This window comes from Camelina sativa, chromosome 16, assembly GCF_000633955.1.
Source record: "Camelina sativa cultivar DH55 chromosome 16, Cs, whole genome shotgun sequence".
Taxonomy (NCBI): Eukaryota; Viridiplantae; Streptophyta; class Magnoliopsida; order Brassicales; family Brassicaceae; genus Camelina; species Camelina sativa.
In genome coordinates, this window is record NC_025700.1 from 24,925,656 (window position 1) to 24,946,717 (window position 21,062).

At 38.5% G+C, this 21,062-nt stretch overlaps 6 protein-coding genes and 1 pseudogene across 12 annotated transcripts; 4 read left to right on the forward strand and 3 right to left on the reverse strand.

Moving 5' to 3' along the window:
• The window catches only part of LOC104752309, a 3,754-nt pseudogene extending 1,982 nt beyond the window's left edge, over nucleotides 1-1,772 (reverse strand).
• On the forward strand, nucleotides 2,012-5,459 carry LOC104754020 (glutathione S-transferase T3-like). Of its 5 annotated transcripts, none has more exons than XM_019238340.1 (8): nucleotides 2,012-2,469; nucleotides 2,686-2,917; nucleotides 3,010-3,120; nucleotides 3,214-3,258; nucleotides 3,434-3,493; nucleotides 3,576-3,623; nucleotides 3,735-3,795; nucleotides 3,951-5,459. In XM_019238340.1, the coding sequence occupies exon 8, from the start codon at nucleotides 4,377-4,379 to the stop codon at nucleotides 5,295-5,297; it is 921 nt and encodes a 306-aa protein (XP_019093885.1). In that variant the 5' UTR covers nucleotides 2,012-2,469; nucleotides 2,686-2,917; nucleotides 3,010-3,120; nucleotides 3,214-3,258; nucleotides 3,434-3,493; nucleotides 3,576-3,623; nucleotides 3,735-3,795; nucleotides 3,951-4,376; the 3' UTR covers nucleotides 5,298-5,459. The 5 variants fall into 5 exon arrangements, with proteins under 5 accessions (XP_019093885.1, XP_019093884.1, XP_019093887.1 ...); XM_019238339.1 differs by having other exon boundaries at nucleotides 2,699-2,917; XM_019238342.1 differs by having other exon boundaries at nucleotides 2,856-2,917.
• On the forward strand, nucleotides 5,562-7,016 carry LOC104752310. The gene is made up of 2 exons (XM_010474417.2): nucleotides 5,562-6,063; nucleotides 6,584-7,016. The coding sequence occupies exons 1-2, from the start codon at nucleotides 5,658-5,660 to the stop codon at nucleotides 6,655-6,657; spliced, it is 480 nt and encodes a 159-aa protein (XP_010472719.1). The 5' UTR covers nucleotides 5,562-5,657; the 3' UTR covers nucleotides 6,658-7,016.
• Nucleotides 7,073-8,700, reverse strand: LOC104752311 (reticulon-like protein B22). The gene is made up of 4 exons (XM_010474418.2): nucleotides 8,442-8,700; nucleotides 7,807-7,948; nucleotides 7,559-7,628; nucleotides 7,073-7,375 (listed from the first exon to the last, which is right to left on the reverse strand). Exons 1-4 carry the CDS (start codon nucleotides 8,606-8,608, stop codon nucleotides 7,260-7,262), a joined length of 495 nt encoding a protein of 164 aa, XP_010472720.1. The 5' UTR covers nucleotides 8,609-8,700; the 3' UTR covers nucleotides 7,073-7,259.
• Nucleotides 8,871-13,699, forward strand: LOC104752313 (V-type proton ATPase catalytic subunit A). 2 transcript variants are annotated; one of them, XM_010474419.2, is made up of 21 exons: nucleotides 8,871-8,979; nucleotides 9,155-9,297; nucleotides 9,573-9,699; nucleotides 9,833-9,888; nucleotides 9,983-10,039; nucleotides 10,157-10,268; nucleotides 10,356-10,393; nucleotides 10,522-10,623; nucleotides 10,811-10,867; nucleotides 10,961-11,032; nucleotides 11,117-11,218; nucleotides 11,301-11,363; nucleotides 11,443-11,575; nucleotides 11,691-11,797; nucleotides 11,903-12,097; nucleotides 12,267-12,353; nucleotides 12,443-12,547; nucleotides 12,731-12,828; nucleotides 12,925-13,003; nucleotides 13,111-13,199; nucleotides 13,294-13,699. In XM_010474419.2, exons 2-21 carry the CDS (start codon nucleotides 9,220-9,222, stop codon nucleotides 13,406-13,408), a joined length of 1,872 nt encoding a protein of 623 aa, XP_010472721.1. In that variant the 5' UTR covers nucleotides 8,871-8,979; nucleotides 9,155-9,219; the 3' UTR covers nucleotides 13,409-13,699. The 2 variants fall into 2 exon arrangements, with proteins under 2 accessions (XP_010472721.1, XP_010472722.1); XM_010474420.2 differs by having other exon boundaries at nucleotides 8,873-8,979; nucleotides 9,217-9,297.
• LOC104752314 (RNA pseudouridine synthase 3, mitochondrial-like) lies at nucleotides 13,955-16,540 on the forward strand. 2 transcript variants are annotated; one of them, XM_010474421.2, is made up of 9 exons: nucleotides 13,955-14,418; nucleotides 14,599-14,673; nucleotides 14,772-14,930; nucleotides 15,040-15,087; nucleotides 15,199-15,279; nucleotides 15,360-15,476; nucleotides 15,574-15,675; nucleotides 15,751-15,909; nucleotides 16,002-16,540. In XM_010474421.2, exons 1-9 carry the CDS (start codon nucleotides 14,098-14,100, stop codon nucleotides 16,377-16,379), a joined length of 1,440 nt encoding a protein of 479 aa, XP_010472723.1. In that variant the 5' UTR covers nucleotides 13,955-14,097; the 3' UTR covers nucleotides 16,380-16,540. The 2 variants fall into 2 exon arrangements, with proteins under 2 accessions (XP_010472723.1, XP_010472724.1); XM_010474422.1 differs by having other exon boundaries at nucleotides 14,339-14,431.
• On the reverse strand, nucleotides 16,911-20,886 carry LOC104752315. Its single transcript, XM_010474424.2, has 16 exons — nucleotides 20,791-20,886; nucleotides 20,561-20,686; nucleotides 20,430-20,458; nucleotides 20,301-20,338; nucleotides 20,099-20,186; nucleotides 19,719-19,824; nucleotides 19,534-19,604; nucleotides 19,177-19,246; nucleotides 19,004-19,066; nucleotides 18,520-18,591; nucleotides 18,305-18,406; nucleotides 17,999-18,073; nucleotides 17,781-17,876; nucleotides 17,436-17,552; nucleotides 17,297-17,353; nucleotides 16,911-17,195 (listed from the first exon to the last, which is right to left on the reverse strand). Exons 2-16 carry the CDS (start codon nucleotides 20,672-20,674, stop codon nucleotides 17,136-17,138), a joined length of 1,158 nt encoding a protein of 385 aa, XP_010472726.1. The 5' UTR covers nucleotides 20,675-20,686; nucleotides 20,791-20,886; the 3' UTR covers nucleotides 16,911-17,135.

The following is a 21,062-nucleotide window of genomic DNA, read 5'->3' on the forward strand; positions in this document are numbered from 1 at the left end:
AATTAAAAATAAATAAAAGAATCAGTGTTATAAACATAGTAGGGATAGCAAAACCATGGAAGGAAGAACAAATAATATTTCATCATTTCCCATGACAATGCAGCAGCAAAGACTAAATGCACAAAACCAGTAATTTTTGGGTTAGAGACTTACCCCAGTGACCTTCACGTATTGACCATTTTTGGCAGTTCTAAGATCAGCATCAGGATAACGACCGATGAAATCTATGATACCACGTCTTTCACAAGAAATATTCCAAATGAAAAGTGCAGCAATAACTGTGAACAAGACCGCCACAACAATGAGGAGAACTGCATTGTGAACTGCTCCAAGAATGAAGCCTCCAGCAAGGAATCCCATTACAAATATAAGTATCACCAGCCACAGCACAGGCTTGGGGAAGCTCTCATGCAGGAAAAGTCATCTTCTGGACCAAGGGTAGTTACTGCCTGGTTGTGGACAACGGAAGTCATATTTGTCTTCATCGAACCAGAAATTTTCCTGGGAGCCCCAGATGAATTTAAAGGGCCCGAGGTAATTGGCCCAGATGTTATGAGACCTGTAGTTGGGAGTATAGGAATAGGGCCGGAATTTTGCCTTGTTACACCACCTGATTGCGGACCAGAGGATTTCTTTGATGGCTCCCCGTGCTTAGACAAAGGCCCAGAATTTGTTTTCTTCATTGAATTTGAGCCAGCAGAAGCCAAAGAGCCAGACATACGACCGGTTGCATTAGGAACTGGACCTGATTGCGCACCACTTCTTGAAGAAGTTCCAGTTAAGGGGCCAGACTTCCTTGACTTAGTCCCATCTGTCGGAATGTCAAACATCTTCCCAATTCTCCTGATTTCTTGATATCACCCCCGGTGTATGGCATGGCTACTGAGCTCATTGTTGGAGGCTTTTCTTTGGGTTGCTCTGGCCGACCAGACACAAAGAGCCCATTGCTAAGCTGGTGAGATGCGTATCTTGAACCCATATAAAATTTCTTTTTTTCTTCAGGAAACCTCAAACTGGCTAGAGACTAGATTAGCACCACAAACAATGTACTGAAACGTGAGGATATCAAATCCCTGCGAGAACAAAACAGGAACCCATTCCTATTAGTAAACATGTACTCTCAGAACTTGTGATACACTAATATCACTCGAGATCTACAAAAGTAATTGCTCAACTATTTCCACTAACTTCCAAAAAAAAGGAACCAAATAGTGTCCAAAAAGCCAGGAAAAAATCAAAACCCTAATCACAAACTCTATTAGCCTGATCCCTGAAACACAGCGAGATCTCTGGGATTTAAAAGCAATTTCCATCTCATACACGATTGAGCAGAAATCGAACTCAGATCGTCTAACGAAATCCCCAAATCACAAAAGAGATTGAACCAGTACCAAAACCCCAAAAATGAAGTAGATGATCGAAGACAAGAGAAAAAAACCCAATCTGAGAAAACGGAACGAATAAGACGTCGATTCGCACCTGAGAGAGTGTGTACTGTAATAAGCTTCCGGCGAGAAAGAAAAACAATCAAGGAAAATAGTTGGAGCTGTGGGAGTGACAGTAGAAGACGAAACGGAAGCAACACTCAAGTAGCAGCTGAGATCCCATATCCGTAGCTCACTCTCTCACACTCTCTCTATCTCCGTCGTGTGGATCCCGATCGAGATCTCTTGGAGCCGCGCAACAGTTGGTGCGTTGTCTCAATCTCACTCTCTCTCTCTCCTCTTCCCCACTTTTTTCTCTCAAAGCGGTGGAGATTTTTTTTTTTTTTGTTGTTGGGACAACCAACCGAGGAAAAAGAAAAAGAAGAGAACACACTTTTTTTTTTTTTTTTTCCTTCCCTGTCAAAATTTCATTGGTAAGAGTTTCGGTAGTTCTATCTGAATGTGTTAAAAAGTAAGGGTGTATACTGTAATTATTATCAACATGAAGCCTTTTCTTATCAATTATCATATCTTAGCTACCAATTATGTTAATAAACGAGTGAAAAAAGAAATGAAATTGCCTAAGACTATCCTCATCGGCACAATTATGTTGTTTCTTAGTTTGTTTCTTAGGGGTAGATAATATTAATTATTGAAACCTAAGCTAAGAAATGCAAGATTCGTTTCTTATTTTAGGATTGCAAGAAACGTCTCTTGCTGGACAAGTGTCACAAAATCAGTGGGTCGAGTTTTATTTGGGACGAAGGGGTTTAATTTTTTTTTTCATCTCTCTTTCACTTTCCTTTTTTCTCTTTTCTCTCTCTCTCTCTCTCTCTCTCGAGACTTTTCGCGATTTCAGCTTGAATCTCTTCTTCCTTCGATTCCGGAAACTGATTGCTTCTCTTCCAGTTGATTCCCACGGCTATTGGACTAGGATTTGGCCGCGATTTGGTTCCGGTGAAGCAGGGGGCATGTGATTCCGGTGGTGAGCGATCCGTCGAAACCCTAATATTTGGGGAAGATTCAAGCCATTCGATTTGTTCAGGTAATTGTTCTTGCATGTCTAGTAATTGTTATTTGTTTATTTGAAAATTGTCTCAATTTTAATTTAATTATGTCTTTTGTTTGTGAGACAATTTCGGTTGATCTGGGAAACTTAGATTAATTTTCGGTGAAGTGTTTGTAACACTTCTTAATCTCCTCATCTTATTATTCACTGATGAAGTTGTTGTTGGTGAATTTTGATTAATCTCTTTGTTAGATTCTCATAATAGGTTGAATTGGGTTTGTGTATCTGAAACCGATTGAATCAAAGTTTCTTCCTTTACGTTTTGGATGCCAAGGAGTTTTTCCCTTCTTACTACAACCCTAAGAAGAACAATCAGGTTGGGAAACCTAATCAATTTCTCTCTGCTGACGATTTTGCTACAGCCAAGAAGCAATCAGGTGAAGAATTTGAATCTGATGCCAAGAAGGATGATAATACCAGGAAGGTAAAAATAATTCTGTTTGTTGTTAAAGCTTTAAACTTTGGTTAAATGTGCTTGCTTTATATTCTGTTTTATTGATGTTTTTGTTATTACAGAGAAGAAACAATTATAGCCAAGGGAGGAGGAGGTTGACTGGGAGGATTTCTAAGGCTCAAAGATAGGATAGTATTAGAAGAACAGTGTATGTTTCTGACATTGACCAGAGTGTAAGTTTTTATTAGTACTCTCTGTTAAGGTTGTGTGGAACGGATTCTAGTTAAGTTGCATCAATGTATAACAAATCTGTTTTGTGATTTTAGGTGACTGAGGAGGGTCTTGCTGCCTTGTTTAGTAACTGTGGACAAGTAAGCTTTAAATTAATGTTTGTTATATATCTTTCAACTTAAAATATAGTATTTTTTAGGTTGTGTGACAAAAAGCTCTATAGGGATACTGATCAGAAGTTATACTAATCATTTTGGTTTCAGTTTTGAGTTTTGAATTTTACTTTGGATATCTACTGTGTTTTGGTTAATTCAGTCAGAAGATGAAAGGGAGATGTGCACAAGGACAATCTACTGCACAAATATCGACAAGAAGGTAAATGCTGAACTATCTACATAGAATGTATACATAATTTTATTACTGTCTCCTGTTTAAAGATTTTTTCCTACGAGTGCAGGTTTCTCAAGCTGATGTGAGAACCTTCTTTGAGTCTGCATGTGGTGAGGTCAGAACAGAACCTATACTACCTCATCTCTCTCTCTTATTTGTATAATTAACCTGAAATTTTCTTCTAAGGAGTGAATGTGATGATTAACTTGTTAGATTCTCATAATAGGTTGAATTGGGTTTGTGTATCTGAAACCGATTGAATCAACTCTTTTCTCTCCTATCACATTGTAAGTTGGTTGTTGGTTGTTGTGTCTTTAATGAATCTTTACACAGTTGGTATTAGTTAAGACTCATGTACTTGTAGTTATGCTTTAATGGATGTCATGTCTTTACATAGTTACTAAAACCATTTCTTGTTTCTTGTTTTGTGAGTTTCTTTTAGTTGAGCTCAAACCAATCACAATTAAGGCGACAAGGAAACAACATTTCAACCAAATCTCCGAAAGAGGTAAATATACACCTAACTTGTTTATATTTAAATTGATTGCTTTGTTTGTTTGGTAGTTTCTTTTTTCGGATAGTGAGTTATAGCATGTCATATCAGATTTGTGCTCCTATGTGTACTTCTTTGTGACTAGGTAGTAATTATTCTTAATTGGTGGTTGTTCTTTCATTAATGGAAGTGACTAGGTTGTGTATTCATTGTGTGTTTGGTGTCGAGAATTAATTGTAACTCCAATATGCTTCACTTTAAAAACTAAGCTTTTCTTGATCTTAAACCACAAACCCGAGTATCTTCCAACCATAAACCATTCTTCGTTTCTACACCTCTCAAGCATAAACCACTCTTCTTTTCTTCTTTGCTACTATGGAGTCAGACCATGAGCTAAACCAGTCCACAAATTTTGTGGGACTTATGAATAGTCAAACCATTTCTTTTGATTCCCTCTACCCAAATATACCTACTCTGTCGTCTCCACTTCCTCTCTTTAGTTCCCAAGTCAGTTCCGCAGCTTCCCCAAGTGAAGACACAACACCTTCCCCAAGTCAGTTCCGTAGGGAGAGAAGGAAATGGACACCTTCTGATGACCGGATTCTCATTAGCGGGTGGTTAAACACCAGCAAGGATGCTGTGAAAGGCAATGATCAGAAGGGCAAGACCTTCTGGAATAGGGTTGCTAAGTATTTTTCAGATAGTCCTCTTTCTGATGGCAATGAGAAGATAGGGCCAGTTCAGTGTAAACAGAGATGGTCTAAGATCCAAGATACGGTGGGGAAGTTTTGTGGAACATATGCTGCTGCGGTAAGGGCTAAAACTAGTGGTCAGAATGAAGATGATATACTGAGGACAGCATATGATATGTACTATAACATTTATCAGAAAAAATTCGTTCTTGAGCATTGTTGGTTAGAGTTACGCTACGACCAGAAATGGTGTGAGAGTGTTAATGGTAAAGCACCTGAAGTAACCAACAGGAAAAGACTCTTTGATGATCCTACACAAGCTTCAGCTTCTCAGACCGGCGGTAATATAGATGAGCCAACAAACACAAGGCCTATTGGCAGAGACGCAAGTAAGGCCAAACAGAGGAAGACTCATACAGAAGCGAAAGAAGAGAAGGCTTTGAAGGAGTACCAAGGCATGTGGGAAATCAAGAGGGAAGAATTGCTGCTGAAAGAGAGATTGTCAAAAATGCAAATTCTTGACAGTTTGCTGGCCAAAACTGGACCGCTTACTCCGAAAGAAGAAGCTATGAAAGAGAAGCTGCTTGACTTAGTGGATGATTAGTATTGTTGAGTCTTGTTGAGTCTTGTTGTGTCTTCTTGAGTCTTGTTGTGTCTTGTTGTGTCTTTGATATATAAAATAATTTTGAATATTTTAAGATATTAATTATTATTTTACTATATTTATTATTAAGAAACCCTTAAATTTGGTTCTACCAATAATCAACAAAATTTTCCTTAACTCTTAGCAAAGTTTCTTCTCTTTTTTTTCTTATTAAATATGCCTTAAGAAACAACTAAGAAACTAAACCAATGAGGATAGTCTAATGTCTCTTTTCTCCTTATCCGTTGGTTAAAAAAAGAGTAGAAAAAAGGGAACAACCAAACCCATCATCTTTTTGTTCTTTCTCCTAATCTCTCTGCAATGGCTCGATCTTTCTCTCCTTCACTTTCTCTCTCTCGGTGCCGTTTCGTCGCATCTTCTCTTCTCCCTTCATCTCAAACCGTATTTTTCCGATCTCAATCCTCGAATCGACGGTCAAACCGCAGAGGTGAGCTCTACGAGATCGATACCGCCGCATCGTCGCAGTCGCAATCGGATCCTCTTCTCCATAAGTTGGAAGATGCTGTCCACCGGATAATGGTACGCCGATCCGCTCCGGATTGGCTCCCTTTTGTTCCCGGTGCTTCTTATTGGGTTCCACCTCCTAGATCCCAGACTCATGGGATCGCTAAGCTCGTTGAGAAGCTGGCCAATCCTATCTCTGATGAAGAATCTATTTCTCTCTCATCGGTTCGAGGATGGCCTTCCTCTGATTACTTCATCAAAGGTTCTTTTTATATTATTACTTGTCTGATCGTATGTGCTTTGTTGTTGATGAATCTGAATCTGATTCGTGGTTTTATAAAAGCTTTGGTTTTTACATACCAAGAATCCAACTTTTTTTGCGGTATCTATTATCTGCATTGGCATTGTAACATTTTAGGTACATTTAGGCTTATCGTTATTGTTGAAAGTTATTACTGGTTTCGATTTCACTGATGGAAGTTGGTTACCACCATCAATAATAACATAGAGAGTCTTTTCGATAGGTATTGTGGTGATCATGGGACAAGTTTCTTCTTTTATGGTTGAGAAGTTGAATTGTAGTGTTAGTTGTCTTGTTGCGATGCTTATTGTCGAATAACTTACTCAGTTTGAATTATCTTTTAGATATTTCATATTTGCATTACTTCAGTGGCGTGGTCTTAAAGATGTTTTTTTTTTTTTTTTGGGGTACAATGTTTCTTGAATGTTTTGGTCTTTTGAGCCTCTCTTAAAACCTGATCTGCCTCTGTTTTTAATTACAGGCGTACAGCCTCAATCAATGGAAACGGAGGTGGCTTCAAATACTGCATCTCACTCTGAGGACGAGGAAGGGTAGACCCCATAACTCGTCGAACCAGTGTTTGGGTAAGAGATGAAACAAATATCAAAACTTTGCGGGCTCTTCAAGATTTGTAGATTTTAAAAAATAGGAATCATTGAAGATTCGAATCACCAAGAGCAGCTGCAAAGACGTGACATGGTTTAGAGTTTAGACTCTTTGATAGGGTAGAGTAAGCAAACCTTTTACAGACTGATCAGATCCTATCCAGTTCTGAAAATGTAAATTCAAATAAGAAAAGGTGTTGTGGCTTAGCCCTGTGTTTTCATGTAATCTTCCTTGTAACAGTTTGTTGAATCATGTTTATAACAGTTTCATGTGTATATATGCGCATTAGCTTGCAGATTCGCTCCTCATAGCACTTTTTGCAGACGGTTTTGTTTGATGCAGTGTATGCCTAAAGATCCGTAAATACTGTGAAGAGAATAATACAGTTAATTTAGGATCTGTAATTACATATGGGGTGGAAGGGAAACATTATCATTACAATTTCCACCAGACATTATACAAATCGAGTGTACATAAGGTGAAGCTACTCTGAGGCTATGAACATGTGACCATGAGTAAAAAAAACAAATAAAGACGAATGCTAGACAGCTTTATTTATCAGAATTTGCTTCTTGTTCTAAAATCTCAGCATTTCCTCGTTTTAGCACACAGTTTCCAAGAGATTGAGAATTCTGACAGAGCATGGAGAGACAGAACAAGCATAGTCCTGTTTCAGGGAGAAGAACTAGTCAGAGATCATTGGTTTGCAATCATGAAGAAGGGTTTCCCAAATGGCCAATTTCTGACAAATGCTATGGAATCCGACATATTGGTATGTAATGCTACTCATCCGACTTCCACATTTAAGTGAAACTTTGTAAAAATTTGAGATGAAATGTGAATGCTTTACCTGCATAAGCAACGGTTACACCTGATATGAGTCGCCCAAGAGCTGATAAGAAGTAAAGGCAGATTACGACCTAAAACGAAAGGAAAAGAGAAACATCTTCAGTATAGAACACAATTACTGAGTTAAACAATCAGCAATGCACTTATATGATAACTGAGTAAAGACAGAAGGGTTCTAAGAAAAACTCTGTGGTAATATATTGATGCCAATCTTGTACATGGTAAGTTAGTAACTAAAGAAACACTTGCCTTGACAAAAAGTCTCTTGTCATGTCCTGTTGCTGCAACCCTGAGAACACCCTCTGCTGCTCCAACGGTATTAGCTAAACGAGCAACAATGTTACTTGCTGTGTCCTGTGATATTTGCCACTCTAGTGGATCCACTGGTACCCTGGAGAAGAGTTATAAAGTTGTAAACCATGTGGTTGAAAAAGCAAGGGTCTTGAAACCGATTATACACTACAGAACAGACGATCATGAAACCATAGCCAATTCTAGGATGATTAAAGTAAAGTGATAGGAAGATAAAACATGTTAAAGTAAGTCGAGGCACCACCGATTCTCACCCAAAATAAGTAAAGAGACTTTAGTTTCAGTTCATGCCTTTATAGTTTGTGAATGTGCATCAAAAACCATTGTAACAAAAGAAACCAAAATCCACAGGGAGAAGACATGAAATCTAAAGCAAATCAGTTTCACAAATCAAATTTACATCACTAATTGCAAAAACCCTAATTCGACAAACATATGGAGAGAGCAATCACACTTTCTCGCAGATCAAACGAGCCAAATAATGTTCCCCGGTTACTAGAATCAGAGACCGAAGAACAGAATCCAACACAGTAAACAGAGAGAATCGATAAATTTAGTCTAAAAGAACTTACGAGACATTGAGTTGGCGAAAAAGGAGACCGAGAATGGCGAGGGAGCATAATAGAACAATGAAAACATCGGCGAATAAGGAGAGAAGGGTTGCGTTGCGATATGCACAGTGATAATACACAAGCGTCCCGCTAATCAGTAATCCCATCGCCTTCCCCATTTCTCCCATCTCTCTCTCCCCCACTTGATAAATAAAACTTGCTTTCACTTTCAGAAATCTTTTCCCGAGAAAACAAAACTGATCACTTTCTGTGATTTTTACGGCTTGATCAGAGAGATGATTCTCAAGCGTGTGTGTATGTCTTTGTTGACTAAACGGACTCACTTATTGGGCCGCAATTAGATGTAATAAAGCCCAATAAATAAAATTGTCACGTGGCTATTAACGACAAAGTCAGATCTATGAGCGTATCGTGTGGAGTTCTGTACAGGATCGCTCCACGATTTGTCAATCAGATCAACTTCTCTCCAACTCTTTCAATATCTACGTGCCTCCACCTCTCTCTTCTTCTTGTGACCACTCTTCCTGTCTGTTCACTGGTTAGGATCTCTATCTCTCTCTCTATGATCCTTTTTGTTTCTTTCTGATTTATTGAATCGTTCTATTTGAGAAACCTGGAGTTTGTTTTCTTATTCCTCGATCTCTGATCTCTATTTCGAGGCGTTGGCGATTTCTTTTTTGTTGTTTGTTTGATCGGATCTCGGCATTTTGTAGGAGGTAGAATTTCGATTATTTTGGTCGATCGGATTTGAGTTTTTGAATCTCTGATTGCTCAGAAAATGCCGGCGTTTTACGGAGGAAAGCTTACGACCTTCGAGGACGATGAGAAGGAGAGCGAGTATGGTTACGTTCGTAAGGTATTATCCCGTTTCCGTTCGATCTGGTTTCAATTTGATTTTTTTGCCTGTTCTGCGATGTTAGTTTTTGGTGATGGATGGATGAAATAGATGATCTGCTTGCCAGGTGAGAACTAGATTTGATCTAATAGTTCTTAGTTGATTCCGCCTCGGTTTAGTAGCTCGTCTGTGATTTTTTTCTGATCTGATCTGATAAGTTCTCAGAGATTTCATGTTTCTTTGTCATAATTATTTTTTCGTAATCAGATTGGTAATATACAAGTATTGGGATGCAGGTTTCAGGGCCTGTTGTTGTTGCCGATGGTATGGCCGGTGCTGCTATGTATGAGTTAGTTCGTGTTGGACATGATAATTTGATTGGAGAAATCATCCGTCTTGAAGGAGATTCTGCCACTATCCAAGGTTTGTTTCTTCTCTTTGTGCTTCTTAGTGTAATTTACTTTACTGCCTTATTTTATCTGTTAATTACTTGCATCTGGGCTTCTGTAGAAGTAAGATATCTTAACTAAATACTTGACAATTTCCTTTTTATCAGTTTACGAGGAAACAGCGGGATTAACAGTTAATGATCCTGTTCTACGAACGCACAAGGTTCGTGGTTCTCTTTATCTTGGCTTTCGTTCTTTTCTCCTTTCTATAGGGTTATTCATCTGTAGCTAACGTATAACTTGGCATGTAATTACAGCCACTTTCTGTGGAGCTTGGACCAGGAATTTTAGGAAATATCTTCGATGGAATTCAGGTTCAGTTGGATTTATATTCTTGCCAGACATTAAGTGTTTGACGTTTATGAAGTTATTTTACCATTACAAACGGCAGACTGTAGCTTCTCACGAGTCTTTGGTTTCTTATCTCACAGAGGCCTTTGAAGACTATTGCGAGAATATCCGGTGATGTGTACATTCCTCGGGGTGTGTCTGTCCCAGCTCTTGACAAAGATTGTCCTTGGGAGTTCCAGCCCAATAAATTTGGTAATGTGTTTGACTGCATATGTCTGTCTATTGAAGTGTTCATATGGTTTTAATCTTGATGGTCAACTAAATTCAACTTGTTTGCAGTCGAGGGAGACACGATAACTGGTGGTGACTTGTATGCTGTAAGTTTATTGATCTCTCCTAAATCTGCTTTTGGCAAGGGAACATATTTTACACAGTTACTGTGGTGTTTCCTTTGTTTACACTGGGGATAGTTTTTCTGATAGTCAAATATAACTCTGGATTGCAGACCGTCTTTGAGAACACTTTGATGAATCACCATGTTGCCCTTCCTCCTGATGCCATGGGAAAGATTACTTACATTGCTCCAGCTGGTCAATATTCCCTTAAGGTGAGTTTAAGTTGCTCTCCAAAAAATGATAAATTTATACATTTTGAAATGTTTATTTTCCTGGATATCTTCACCTTCAACGTTTGAGTTAATATATGCCTAACTTGATCAATTGGTAATCACTTGCTGTTGGAGATCATTTTTGCTTGTTGCTCATGGTTGTTTGTCGGTGTTTTTCATTTCCCAGGATACAGTGATAGAGCTTGAATTTCAGGGTATCAAGAAATCTTACACCATGCTTCAGGTTTGCATGAATCTTTAATCTTCCTACTTGCAAGCGTAAATTTTTAAGCTATTTGGTTCACCTATTAAATTATTCTGGTTGATATTATATCAGAGCTGGCCTGTACGTACCCCTAGGCCAGTTGCATCAAAGCTTGCTGCCGATACTCCTCTACTTACTGGGCAGGTGATTGCTCAATTAATTTTTCTTACAACGGTAATAGTCAATTGAAGATGTGTGTTGTTGATTGATTTCTTTTCCTGTTGTCAGCGTGTCCTTGATGCCCTTTTCCCTTCAGTTCTTGGTGGAACCTGTGCCATTCCTGGTGCTTTTGGCTGTGGGAAAACTGTTATCAGTCAGGCTCTTTCCAAGGTAGGTTGTGACACTTTGGTTTGTTCCACTTAATTACTGGATATATTGAATTTCCAAAGCTAATTTGTTCTTTTATACATAGTACTCCAACTCCGATGCTGTTGTGTATGTTGGTTGTGGAGAGAGAGGAAATGAAATGGCTGAGGTATATTTCTTCTCATTCTGAATCTGCAAATTGTTCATACAAATCAGACATTTGATCTGATTGGTTTCTCATAAGTTAGGTTCTTATGGACTTCCCACAATTGACAATGACGTTGCCTGATGGCCGTGAGGAATCTGTCATGAAACGTACCACACTTGTCGCCAACACCTCTAACATGCCTGTGGCTGCTCGTGAAGCCTCAATCTACACAGGTAATGTTCAGGAATACAGAATTAATGGTTTTTGATGAAGCCCATTTCCCAACTTCCAATGACAATTTGTTAAATTACGATGCTCATTTTTTAATTTTTCTAATGTTAACTCCAGGAATCACAATCGCTGAATACTTTAGAGATATGGGCTACAATGTTAGTATGATGGCAGACTCAACTTCCCGTTGGGCAGAAGCATTGAGAGAAATTTCAGGACGACTGGTAATCTTTTGCATTTCACTGTTGCTGCCTATATGGATGTCTTTGTTGTCCTCATCTCACTTTTTTTTTTCAATTTATTTACACCTATTTTGCTTTGTTTTCTAGGCTGAAATGCCTGCCGACAGTGGATATCCTGCCTATCTAGCAGCTCGTCTAGCATCTTTCTATGAACGTGCTGGTAAAGTAAAATGTCTTGGTGGACCAGAACGTGATGGAAGTGTTACAATTGTTGGTGCAGTTTCACCTCCGGGAGGAGACTTTTCAGATCCTGTGACTTCTGCGACCCTTAGTATTGTGCAGGTGATTATTTCGTTCATGGCTGCTTCCCTATCTTCCATTGTAGATTGAGAGGAACCAGATGGTGTTTGGTTTTAGATCTGCAGCAGACTCGTATTAGCATGGTTTTTCTCTACTTTGAAGTGTTTAGTGCTTACTTTTCCATATTTGTTGGTTTTCTTTTCTTCTGCAGGTCTTCTGGGGTTTGGACAAAAAGCTTGCCCAGAGAAAACATTTTCCCTCTGTTAATTGGTTGATTTCCTACTCAAAGTATTCAACGGTATGCTTATGTATTCTCAGTTTACACCTATCTTGGTTTACTATCTCGAATCCGTGTTTATATAAAAAGTTACTTTTTCTTTTCTTCAGGCGTTGGAATCTTTCTATGAGAAGTTCGATCCAGATTTCATCAACATCAGGACAAAGGCCAGAGAGGTGTTGCAGAGAGAAGACGATCTGAATGAAATTGTCCAGGTACGGGTCACTTACTAATTTCGTGACTAATGAACTCTTGTCTCAGCGATTTATATTTTATTGGTTTGAACTATATTCTTTTGGCTTCTAAACTTGACTCGAGTTATAGAAGAAAGTCAGGCTTAGCACATAATTCTTTCTGAAAGGAACTTGTTTGACCCGCGCATTGTGCTTTGCGTGCAGCTTGTAGGAAAAGATGCGCTAGCAGAAGGTGACAAAATCACCTTGGAAACAGCTAAGCTATTGAGGGAAGACTACCTTGCTCAAAACGCGTTTACACCGTAAGATTTGTTGGCTTCCTTCGTTTTGGTTTAGTTCTTTATCTTTCTCTCTCAACGGTTGTTCACATTTGAATCTTTTGGATGAATCTTTGACAGATATGACAAATTCTGCCCTTTCTACAAGTCTGTGTGGATGATGCGTAACATTATCCATTTCTACAACCTAGCCAACCAGGTAAATAAGATGAGATGATTCGTAAATGATCTACTAGGCTAAGTGGAGATTTAGGTCAATTGGTTTGTCTATATTCAGTAAATTCCATTAAATGTTGTCATACACAGGCGGTTGAGAGAGCTGCTGGAATGGACGGTCAAAAGATTACTTACACTCTCATCAAGCATCGCTTGGGAGATCTTTTCTACCGTTTAGTGTAAGCAAACTAGTTGCTTTCCTCTCAGTTTATCTGTAAATTTGTTACATAGCGCTCTAATGAAATGGTCTGAAATCCAATATGGAAATTACAGGTCTCAGAAGTTCGAAGACCCAGCAGAAGGGGAGGATACACTGGTGGCAAAATTCAAGAAATTGTACGACGATCTCAGTGCTGGATTCCGTGCTTTGGAGGATGAAACTCGGTAAGCTGTGTCCGCTCCACAGCGAGTATAAAAAATACTCCCAATTGGGTTGTTTTTGGAGAAAGAGGTTTCATTCATGTTCTCTTTCTTGTGTTTTTGAACCAACAACTATCATAGTGGTCAGTATTTTATTTATCGGTTTGTTCGGTCGATTGAGTATTAGCTCTGTGAGCGTCACGATTCTCCGGCTGTGCTTGTGCTGCGCTGTGTAATATGTTTGATTCGTTGTTTTTATGTTTTTATTTCGATGGTAATAAGGTACAGCCAATATAAGTCATATATTTGATTTGATATATACCCTTTCAATACAATAAGTTATTGTTAATGTTCAAAACCTATTGGATATAGTTGTTATCTCAGAGTACCATCATTTTGTATTGTTTTCTCAATTTATGGTTTGGTCTAAACATAATAATTCGGTAATGGGAGGGAAATTGTAAATCACAAAATAATTTACTGTCCAATTACTTGAAGCTTAACTGAATTTTAAGACCGTGAATATTTTTTTTAAAAACGACCTAAGTTGGATCGATGCGTCAATTAGTAAGAATCGAAAGTCCAACAGGCCCATTTTAGCTTTCACAGTTCCGTTCTCTCTTCGTCTTCTTCGGCCGTAGCGCGCGAAGAAGATCCGCCGTTTAGCCGGCATTCTGACCTAGAGACAGAGTCCTTCGGTCTTCTGATAAACACCCCATGTTGAAGGCTAAGACAAGCTTCCGTCAGATATACCTGGCCGTAGTAACACGGCGGTACTCGAGAGTCGTTCCGCCGCCATCGTCGGTGATCCGCGTGACAAACAACGTAGCACATCTGGGACAACCGAAGCAAGGACCATTGCCACGTCAGCTGATATCACTGCCGCCATTCCCCGGTCATCCATTACCTGGTAAAAACGCCGTTGATAACGGAGACGACGGAGATAGCAAAGACCATGTCACAGCCATAAGCTGGGTCAAATACTATTTCGAAGAAATCCATGATAAGGCTATTCAAACTCATTTCACAAAGGGCCTTGTGAGTGCCTCTGGTAAAACTTTTGATTGAACTATTTCTTTTGGAATTGTCTAAAGAGATTCAGATAGACTCCGCAAATTATTTTTAACATTTGTACTGTTTTCTCTATCTATGAAGAGACCTTCAAGATGAATTTCCCTAAATTATATTCGCAGTGGTTGAGTTTTACCTTTGTGGTAGGTTCAAATGGAGTTTCGAGATCGTAGGAATGCTTCAAGAGAGAAAAAAGAAGATGGAGCTAGACCCATGAGAAATGTACAATTGATCTCTGTTCTTTTTTGTTGTTATTGGTGTGATCATTCTCGTGGATTGGGTTTAAGAATAGTGATAGCATTGTACACTTTTATCTGCAGATTAAGCATAGCGAGGTAATGCAAGTTGGAGATAAAATCTGGTTGCCTGTGTCAATCGCTGAGATGAGGATTTCTAAGAGATATGACACTATACCAAGTGGAACCTTGTATCCAAACGCAGACGAAATCGCATATCTTCAAAGACTTGTCAGGTTCAAGGTAACTCCCGTTTGAGAAATTCTTCTGGATTTGCTTATGTTTTACTCTGGTCTCTTTTTGGTTGATCTTATATACACAAGTTTTGACCTTATTTTTCTATCTACTGCAGGACTCTGCTATTATAGTTCTTAATAAGCCACCTAAGCTTCCAGTCAAGGTAATAGAGTTTTCTATTTGCTCCTGCAGAATGATTTCATGGGAGGAAGCTGTTACATTCTCTTGTTGATTAAGTAGCCGCTGCATACTCAGTTATCTTTTTTTGTTTCAGGGAAATGTTCCTATACATAACAGCATGGATGCACTTGCAGCTGCAGCTTTGTCTTTTGGTAACGATGAAGGTCCTAGATTGGTAAACTCGATTTTTTTTGCTTTATAAGTTATCTTGATAGATTGTTTTGGTTTCTGACTTCTTTGACTTTCATTGGTTAGGTACATCGTCTTGATAGGGAAACTAGTGGCCTCTTAGTAATGGGTCGAACCAAAGAAAGTATTGATCATCTTCACTCAGTGTTCAGTGATTACAAGGGGAGAAACTCAAGCTGTAAGGTAAGAAGGACTTATCTGAAATTATGAACCAAGCACACTACGGTCTAGTAAGGAAAGGTTGAGCTTAAAGTGACTCGTAAATATTGCACAATCCTAGGCTTGGAACAAATCTTGTGAAGCAATGTATCAGCAATATTGGGCATTAGTGATTGGTTCTCCAAAGGAAAAAGAAGGACTAATTTCAGCTCCTCTTTCAAAGGTATTTATCTCATTATAACCTCTGCTAGCTTACACACTGCTCGTATCTGAAAATGATTAAAAAACCTGTGTTCAGGTGCTTTTGGACGATGGTAAAACAGACAGGGTGGTTTTGGCGCAAGGTTCGGGCTTTGAAGCTTCGCAAGAAGCAATAACAGAGTATAGAGTATTAGGACCTATGATCAATGGGTGTACGTGGTTAGAACTTCGTCCTATTACTAGCAGAAAGCATCAGGTACTTATTAAACTTTGCTATCCTCTTTAAGTGTTTTGCGATAGATTATGTTTTTGTTTCTCTCTTGATCAAATTTACCTTCTAAAAAACAGCTACGTGTACACTGCGCTGAAGCTCTTGGTACTCCAATAGTAGGGGATTATAAGTACGGTTGGTTTGTTCACAAGAGATGGAAACAGATGCCTCAGGTTGATATTGAACCAACAACTGGGAAACCATATAAACTGCGGAGACCAGAAGGTCTTGATATCCAAAAGGGAAGCGTTTTGTCAAAAGTTCCTTTGTTACATCTCCATTGCCGGGAAATGATACTTCCAAACATTGCCAAGTTCCTCCATCTCTTGAACCAACAGGAAACAGAGCCGCTTCGCACAGGAATCATTGACAAACCAGATCTCTTGCGTTTCGTAGCTTCAATGCCTAGCCATATGAAGATCAGTTGGAACTTAATGTCTTCATATTTGGTGTAGCTCCTTTTGCTACCTTTGTATTATTTAGGTAGCAGTTCCTAAACTTCTTGGTTTTGCCTGCGGCTTAATATTCTCAATTTGTATTGTACAGTAGTCTCACATATCAATCTGACTCGTATTAGTAACTCACAAGCCGATATGATCACAGTTTGGAATATCTATCCACAAGGGTTTGAAAAAAAAACTCTTCTCTTCGTTGGTTTTGGCTATCCTTATGCGGATTACAAGTTTTCCTTATAATCAAACTATCTAATACTAGTAATCTAAAAGCGTCAGATTTGTTGTTCCGGCTGTGAATATATAACCTGAGCTCATGATCTGTGTGAACAAGGGAGGGAGAAACGACAAAAAATATACTTGATTCTGTATCTCTAGGGTTCGAACCGAAATGTTCACTCGAATTCCCAACTAGATGAACAAAAAGAATCAGCCTCGTTGATGATATTTGAACAAGCCTGGATTTAATATCAATTAAAGAAAGTTAGGGCTGAGATGACAAAACAGAACAAATTACGGGTTTATAAGTATAAATACATAAACAATAGTGGGTGCCCATTTAATAAATAAATCAAACGACGCCGTGTTCTTGCTTACAAAACAGACCGGATTGATTTGGTTTTGCATCTACTATCTATCTAACCTCAGTAATTAACCACTTGAAATACTGAGGTTAGAAATATCTGTAAAACAGAGTAATAAAATCAAAATCATAAAAACAAAACATATACATTATATATACACAGAATCAGAGAGTAATCACAGTTTGGAGTATCTATCCACAAGGGCCTTAGCTTTGTCTGGTGCAAAAAAGCGTGCCTACACATTAATAAGTTAGGTGCGATGTGTCATATATCTTTTTTCCTCAGTTGGAACCGTATTGGAATGAAAAGAAGGTTTAATGAGTTCATATGATTCACCTGGATGAACATTCTTTCTGCATCTCCTCTGCTTCCATTTTCTCTCAGTATGATTCCCTACAACACCATTTCACATGGAGTTTATCGGCAAGTATATCTGAGTAGCTCAACTCTTTTGAGGTTGGGACGAGAAAATTACCTTCGCCAAGTAGCCTCGGAAGTCTTCAGGATGAGCAGTGATAAGCTGGTCATAAACAGCTACGGCGTCGCTGATATGTCCCCAGTCTGAATAAGCTTTTCCGAGAAGCAACTCAACCTGAGCAAATATTTCCCCCAACGTTTATAATCAGTTAGAGATAAAAGCCACAAAAGTATAGATCTTCATACTATGTTACATTATCGTATCTGGTTTCTTCGGATGTAAAATATGAAACAGATATGCCATCAGGAACAAAAAGAGATGTCTATTTCAACAAGGAACTGGTTATGCTAAGACAGTGCCAGAATAAAATGTTAAGAACCCATTTCCAGGAAACCAAGTTACCTGAATTGGGAGATTTGTTTCATCTGTAACACTGTCTGCTGTGCTTGTTTTCTTTGTATTCAGGAGTTCACGAGTGTCAAGAAGAAATTTGACAGCCTGAGAATTACAACAAAAGTGAAAAGAAGTGGATCCAAGGAGATGTTTAGAGTATTTAAGAGTAAGCTTCTTAGACAAAAAGGTAACACATTTCTATTCATATCTGATGGAAACAGATTTACCTCGTCTGGTTTATTAGCAGCTAAATACGCGTTCATGAGGCCTCGTGTGACTTCAAGATCAATCCCATTAGAAACCTAGCGTAAGAAAAAGTAGAACATCGCTATTATAGATAGCAAAATTGACTGTCCTAACTCTGTTCACAACATATATACATGATCGTAGCAGTTATACTGGGCATAAGTTCAAATCTTATGTCCCCACGACAAAATTCTTCCGGCAATCTTAATCTGTATCTACTATTAGTTTAATGCAAGTGAGAAAAGCTATGAAAAAGAGTTTGATCCACGAAGTTTGAGAGTATTTACCTTTTCTGAGATTCGGTATGCAGCAATACTACCTTCATAGTTCTTAAGTTCATAATTTACTTCTCCAAGCAGTCGAAACACGTCAGGGTCAGTTGGTCTCTCCTACAGAACAAGAATCCCACTTTGTTCACTATTAGCTAAGTCTCTTATCAGCATGTTCTTGTGAAACGAATGACTTGACATAAGAAAAACATAAAAGCATGAGAGAAAAAAACCTTAGCCAGTTTCTCAAGAAAGGCAGCAGCCCGTGAATACTCTCCTAACTCACTCAGTGTCACAGCTGCGCCCTGCATAGTGCCCCAACTTTAAGAATTTTTCTAGCATTATAAATAAGTCAGAAGAGGAAGCGTAACTTGTTTTCAGCTTACTATGTGTGCGTTAACAACTTCAGTGAATCAGTTGAAGCGAACAGAAAAAGTTTCATGTAATTCAAGATATGTGGAGATTAGACTCATTCCAGAAGAACAAAATCAAAACTTAAATAGAAGTGAGGATTTTTAAATATGTGAAAATGAGAAAAAAACAGATAACGAGTTTTTGGAACCAAAAGCATTTCAAAATTTTCCTGATCCTTAGCTGCCTGGTTATTAGTTTAAGTTGATCCCTATTATTGTTGGCAGCCTACAGGGAGATGAATGGCTAAATTGCCGATACAGAAGATATATAATAGTATGCACAACAGAACATGTCTGCACTCACCTCCAGAGCAGTTTGATCCTTAGGAGTGCCATTGAGAGTTGTTTCAAACTCTTTGAGCCTTTGCTGGAAAAATAAAAATAAAATAAGAATGTTACACCGTCTCTCGCTTTTTTCGAATTGTCAGAGTTCTTGAACAAAGCCTTCATGAAAAAGACATCAACCCCTTATATTACCTGAAGCGTGGCTTTCTCTTCTTCTGAGATCTGATTTTTAACTACTGTTGTGTTCTTAGTTGGACTCTCACTGAAAAGTGGAAAACAAACTTGTTCAAAATGAGACCGGCTAAATTACCTGACAACGTGACTTGGTATGGCAAAAATGTGAATCACGGAAACCAACTCATATGATGTCATCAGAAACTTTACAAATACAATTACAAACTGGAATGAAAGGAAAAAAAATGACAAGCAGTAACATGGTGTAAATGACAAAGTTATGACTTGGACTTGAAGCTGCCTTCATTATAGTAAAGCTACTTAAAACTGTGATCACATCAAAATATCTTACGAGTCATGTTACACATAACGCACCTTCCCGTGGGAAGAAAGTCACCAAGAGCAAAAACCAAACCAAATACAACAACAGCTATGCCAACTCCAACCTGTCATGGCATGGGACCAAGTATTTTCATTATGTTATGTATGTTACTTATAGGCTTCAAGTGGTTGTAGAAAAAAAGCAAAATAAACACTTGCAAGATGTTATGTATGTGTACCTTAGTACCAAGACCAATTGTTTTCTGGTCAGACTTGACTGGAGCATCATAGTCAATTGGACCAAATTCTTGAACTACTTCCGTCTTTTTCTGCTCAAGAGCTGACCTAGTTCATCAAAGGAGCAGAGGTCACAGAGAAACATTCCATACCAGTTGGTGGACAATGATCTTGACTATGTCTAGGGGGTGAGGGAAATAGAACGCAAGACACATGATCAAAAAATCAAGAAATGAAAAAAGAACCAAACTTTCATAGGAAGATCATGTCGTTGTGGGTAAATTTTGAAAGTCAAGTGTGATTGTCAGAGGTTTCAGGTTCCTTTTTCTACGTAATCCTATTGTATTGTTCTAAAGCCAATAGAATCATAAAACATGTGTACCTTCTGATGTTTTCCAGCCGTTCCTCGAAGTCTATATCGAAAGATCTACCAGATTTTCCATCAAATTGAGTATTCAAACCAGGTGCCTCTGCAAAAAAAAAATGGAGGAGTTCCTTCAGCGAAAATAAAAGCCAGGCACGAATACTGAAGAGCTGTAACATCTGTTACTTACAGTATGCCTTAAAAATCAAATTATACTTACTTCTGGGTACAGAAACAGACTGTTTCGAAGATGATTTCCTGCAGACACACAAGTCCATATGAAAATATAACAGACAGCACTGGAGAATTCTGAATGCTAAAACAAACAAACAAACAAAAATAACTATACCTTTGCTGTAATGCCGAGTCTTTCTCTTCCTGTGATGAGATTTCACAATTCCATCTCAGTACTTTGAATCAATAAAATAAGTTGAATTAATGGAAGGACTCAAAAGGAAACATCAAAAGCAAAGTAAGAACCTTTTTAGAGCCAAAGCCACGCTTAGGGTTAGAATCAGAGCAACGTATTCGAAACAAGATAAGCTTTGAGTTAAATGAAACGGCGGTCGTCGCCGCGGCTAGTGTCATCAACATCCTCTGCTTGTCCTAACCAAAACAGAGAATATGTTAAGAAACTTAGTAAGATATAATGTTACGAAACGACTAAGCAATTCGTAAGCTTTACAAATTACAAAGTAAAAATCACGTACAGCGTCCGCCGGAGATTGACGACGATGATTAGGCGAGCTCTGTGATCGGACTGATAACGTTAGTGGTGGTGTTCTTTCTTTACTCTGCAGATTACATGGGCCCCGAAAGCAAAACATAAGTCGGGCTAGGCCCATTATACTAGGATGACCTAATATGTTAAATATATCAAAACTTATGGGTCTGTTAGATAATTATATATAATTCGAGCTATTAAGTGGCAGCGTGTCATTGGATAGGATGTGTCACTAACTCATAAAATTAGACTTGTACC

What these genes read in the sequence shown, in the direction of transcription:
- LOC104754020 (XM_019238340.1), top strand. Translation starts at nt 4,377, where the DNA reads ATGGAGTCAGACCATGAGCTAAACCAGTCCACAAATTTTGTGGGACTT.
- LOC104752310 (XM_010474417.2), top strand. Translation starts at nt 5,658, where the DNA reads ATGGCTCGATCTTTCTCTCCTTCACTTTCTCTCTCTCGGTGCCGTTTC. An exon ending in CTCTGATTACTTCATCAAAG is followed by an intron (nt 6,064 to 6,583) that starts GTTCTTTTTATA and finishes TTTTAATTACAG; the next exon opens with GCGTACAGCCTCAATCAATG.
- LOC104752311 (XM_010474418.2), bottom strand. Translation starts at nt 8,608, where the DNA reads ATGGGAGAAATGGGGAAGGCGATGGGATTACTGATTAGCGGGACGCTT. An exon ending in TTTCGCCAACTCAATGTCTC is followed by an intron (nt 7,949 to 8,441) that starts GTAAGTTCTTTT and finishes ACTCTTCTCCAG; the next exon opens with GGTACCAGTGGATCCACTAG. An exon ending in TGTAACCGTTGCTTATGCAG is followed by an intron (nt 7,376 to 7,558) that starts GTAAAGCATTCA and finishes TCCCTGAAACAG; the next exon opens with GACTATGCTTGTTCTGTCTC.
- LOC104752313 (XM_010474419.2), top strand. Translation starts at nt 9,220, where the DNA reads ATGCCGGCGTTTTACGGAGGAAAGCTTACGACCTTCGAGGACGATGAG. An exon ending in CGACCCTTAGTATTGTGCAG is followed by an intron (nt 12,098 to 12,266) that starts GTGATTATTTCG and finishes TTTCTTCTGCAG; the next exon opens with GTCTTCTGGGGTTTGGACAA. An exon ending in TCTACAACCTAGCCAACCAG is followed by an intron (nt 13,004 to 13,110) that starts GTAAATAAGATG and finishes TGTCATACACAG; the next exon opens with GCGGTTGAGAGAGCTGCTGG.
- LOC104752314 (XM_010474421.2), top strand. Translation starts at nt 14,098, where the DNA reads ATGTTGAAGGCTAAGACAAGCTTCCGTCAGATATACCTGGCCGTAGTA. An exon ending in CACCTAAGCTTCCAGTCAAG is followed by an intron (nt 15,088 to 15,198) that starts GTAATAGAGTTT and finishes TTTTTGTTTCAG; the next exon opens with GGAAATGTTCCTATACATAA. An exon ending in TTTCAGCTCCTCTTTCAAAG is followed by an intron (nt 15,676 to 15,750) that starts GTATTTATCTCA and finishes ACCTGTGTTCAG; the next exon opens with GTGCTTTTGGACGATGGTAA.
- LOC104752315 (XM_010474424.2), bottom strand. Translation starts at nt 20,674, where the DNA reads ATGTTGATGACACTAGCCGCGGCGACGACCGCCGTTTCATTTAACTCA. An exon ending in CATACCGAATCTCAGAAAAG is followed by an intron (nt 18,074 to 18,304) that starts GTAAATACTCTC and finishes TTCTTACGCTAG; the next exon opens with GTTTCTAATGGGATTGATCT. An exon ending in CTGCTAATAAACCAGACGAG is followed by an intron (nt 17,877 to 17,998) that starts GTAAATCTGTTT and finishes TGTAATTCTCAG; the next exon opens with GCTGTCAAATTTCTTCTTGA.